Source organism: Arachis hypogaea, chromosome 4 (assembly GCF_003086295.3).
Source record: "Arachis hypogaea cultivar Tifrunner chromosome 4, arahy.Tifrunner.gnm2.J5K5, whole genome shotgun sequence".
Classification (NCBI taxonomy): Eukaryota; Viridiplantae; Streptophyta; class Magnoliopsida; order Fabales; family Fabaceae; genus Arachis; species Arachis hypogaea.
This window is the reverse complement of record NC_092039.1, coordinates 127,294,730-127,297,918: the sequence shown is the minus strand read 5'-3', so window position 1 is coordinate 127,297,918 and position 3,189 is coordinate 127,294,730. Positions and strand designations below refer to the sequence as shown.

The window sequence follows — 3,189 nt, the reverse complement described above, 5'->3', positions numbered from 1 at the left end:
ATTATCTCTAGATTTATGGAAAGTCAGCTTCACATGTTGGTCACATTATTCTAAAACTATATATATTTCTTTAATCTTTACACAATTCAATTTTCAATCAAATTTGAACAACGACCAATGTATTATGTATGTTTTCCAATTTAACTATATATAACTAACACGGAATAGAATACCATGATCCATTTTATATATCAGTCAAAGATTAATATTTTAATAATTAAATATATTTAAAGCTTACCAATATATATGAAGAGACTTGGGAGTAATAATTTGGTTTAAATTTCTGTTTTTCATAATAAAGATAATTCTAAATAATTTGGTAGAAAAATCAAATTCGATATTCTCAAATTATACTTCATACAAATTATTTAACCATCGAATTATAACTTTTTTTTTCGTGCTTATTGTACAATCAACATAAATATATTTTATGCTTATAAATTTACTTTTCATCTCTAACATTTATAATTTTTTAAAAAATATTCTAAAAATTTAACTTAATTTTTAATATTTTTTATCTGTGTCGTCATAATTACCCATAAATATTAATTTCATATAAAATTTAAAAACAAAATTAAATAAATAAAAAATATTTAAAAAAATATAACAACCGACCATCTTTCACCTTAAAGAAAAAAAATTAATGATAAGGGTGTTTGCGGTGCGGTTTTGATCAATTTTGAGTCAAAAACTCATTCGATCCGAACACTAGTTTTACTTGCAGTGCGGTTTGGATTGGATGCTTTTTTTAAAAAAATCCAATCCGATCCGATCCAATTTTAAGCGGTTTGGATTGGATTAGATTTGCGGTTTTGTAAATTAAAAAAATTAAATACATATAACAAGTCTCAATATCAAATTTTAAATAATTAACAATGACATAACAAATCTCAACAATATCTTAAAAAACCAACAATAACATAACAATGAAAATAAAATTCTAGGTTAGTTAAAATAAATAAATAAGTAACATTTTGAATATAAAATATTTATTAAATAATAATAATACATGAATAATATAAAAATGTATAACAAATTGAACATGTTATAAGTATAATTGTAAATATAATAATATTATAACACATTGTGCGGTTTGGATTGGATTGGATCAGTTATAAAAAGTAGATCCAAAATCCGATCCGATCCAGCGGTTTGCAAAAAATATAATCCAATCAAATCCGAATTAGTGCGATTTTAGTTGGTTTTCGGTTTAAATTATATTGGATAAGCGATTTAATTTGGATCGGTTTAGATTTGAACACCCTAATTAATGATATCACAATATTTTGACAATGAAAAATACATAATAGCTGTCTAAGTTATTTATTTAACAATAATATCTAGCAGATCAAAGAGTTTAATTAAGCAAATATTAGTAGCTAGTGCCGCCCCCAATCCTTACTAATTAAGCCTCTAATAGAGTCAGAGAGAGACTAATTCCGCCTTCTTTAATTTGGCTCATCAATTTTGTCATGCTTACGTTCAAAGCACCATCTCCTTTCACACCAAACAACTCCTTATAAGTAAGTAAGTAATATCCCTTAATTCCACTACTACTCATATATATAATATCAAAAATATTATTTGTACATTAAAATCAGTCACTAAAATTAGTCGTATTTGTGTATAAATATATATATAGTTTAATTTATTTTTAATATATATTTGTATTATAATATGTATTTTATACTGAGAACTGACTTTAGTAGTTGATTTTGGTGTACACGTAACATAGTCGATATATATATATATATATATATATATATATATATATATATATATATATATATATATATATATATATATATATATATTTAATAAGTTCAACGCATCATCAAATTATTGCTTTAATTGCTCCAGCAGTTTACAAATTATAAACTCATATGTGTATGTATTTGCCTTATTTTACAAGAAATCAAAGTCACACATTCACTCACAAAAAGTCAACCCTAAGAAAGTGTCCCACACACACTACTAATTTATCAATTAACCTAATCAAAAAAATCAAATCAACAACCCTTTTATTATAAATACCACCCTTTTATATCTCCCCCAAATTCCAATTCCAATTCCATTTGCTTAGTTTTCTTCTTCTCTCTAAACTTTCTCAATCATCATCATCACCCACATACTAAATTTTCCAAAATTTTATTCTTTTACAACCCACACACCAAATTTTCCAAAGTTTTTGTTTTTAATTGATACATATATACAAATTAAAGATTTTATCATATTATTATTATTATTATCATGATGAAGAGAGAAAGAGAAGTGATTGAAAGCATGACCATGGCAAATTGCTTGATGCTACTATCTAGAGGAAGTGATCAATTTAGGGCAACATATTCTTCAAGTTTTTCTTCTAATTATAACAACAACGACGACAACAACAGCAACAGAGTGTTCGAGTGCAAAACATGTAACAGACAATTCCCTTCATTTCAAGCACTTGGAGGGCATAGAGCTAGTCACAAGAAGCCAAGGTTGAATGATGATCATGGTGGCAATAACAAAATGGAAGATCAACATCAATTGGAACCTCAAAAGCCTAAGACTCATGAATGTTCCATTTGTGGGTTGGAATTTGCAATTGGTCAAGCATTAGGTGGACATATGAGGAGGCATAGAGCTACTTCAAATTTGAATCATCATAATGGAAGATTATTATTGCATAATAATAACAATAATAATAATAATAATTCTTCTACTATGAGTAGTAGTAGTGGTGGTAGCACTAGCCTTGAGTCAAAGAATAATAGTAAGAGAGTTTTGGTTTTGGATTTGAATTTGACACCCTTTGAGAATGATTTGGAGATTTTGAAGATTGGAAATTGTTTGTATTGATGAGTAGTATAGTTAATTAGTGTATTAAATTATAGGAAGATGAGTGTTTTTAATTCTTTTTTTTTTGAACTCTTTACATTTTGTAATTTTTCATTATCACACTGTAAATTTGTTCATTTTTAATTTCTTGGCCTCAATTATAGAATTTCATGTTATTTATTTACATGGTAATAACTAATAAGTCAAATAGAAAATTGTTTGCATATATAATTTACGGTAAAAACTCAGATGAAGTTGATTTCACGTGAAGTTGATACCTGAGAGTTATTAGATGAAAATTTAGTCAAATCAGTCAAATCATTTAACGGCTCTCAGATATCAACTTCATGTAAAGTCGACTGCACC

At 26.4% G+C, this 3,189-nt stretch overlaps 1 protein-coding gene across 1 annotated transcript; it reads left to right on the top strand.

Annotated features, from left to right (window-relative positions):
- The first annotated feature begins 2,051 nt into the window (after positions 1-2,051).
- Positions 2,052-2,967, top strand: LOC112744855 (zinc finger protein ZAT7-like). Its single transcript, XM_072236253.1, has one exon. The coding sequence runs from the start codon at positions 2,251-2,253 to the stop codon at positions 2,842-2,844; it is 594 nt and encodes a 197-aa protein (XP_072092354.1). The 5' UTR covers positions 2,052-2,250; the 3' UTR covers positions 2,845-2,967.
- Positions 2,968-3,189: the final 222 nt, after the last annotated feature.

Excerpts from the sequence above, each read along its gene's own strand:
- LOC112744855 (XM_072236253.1), top strand. The coding sequence starts at position 2,251 with ATGATGAAGAGAGAAAGAGAAGTGATTGAAAGCATGACCATGGCAAAT.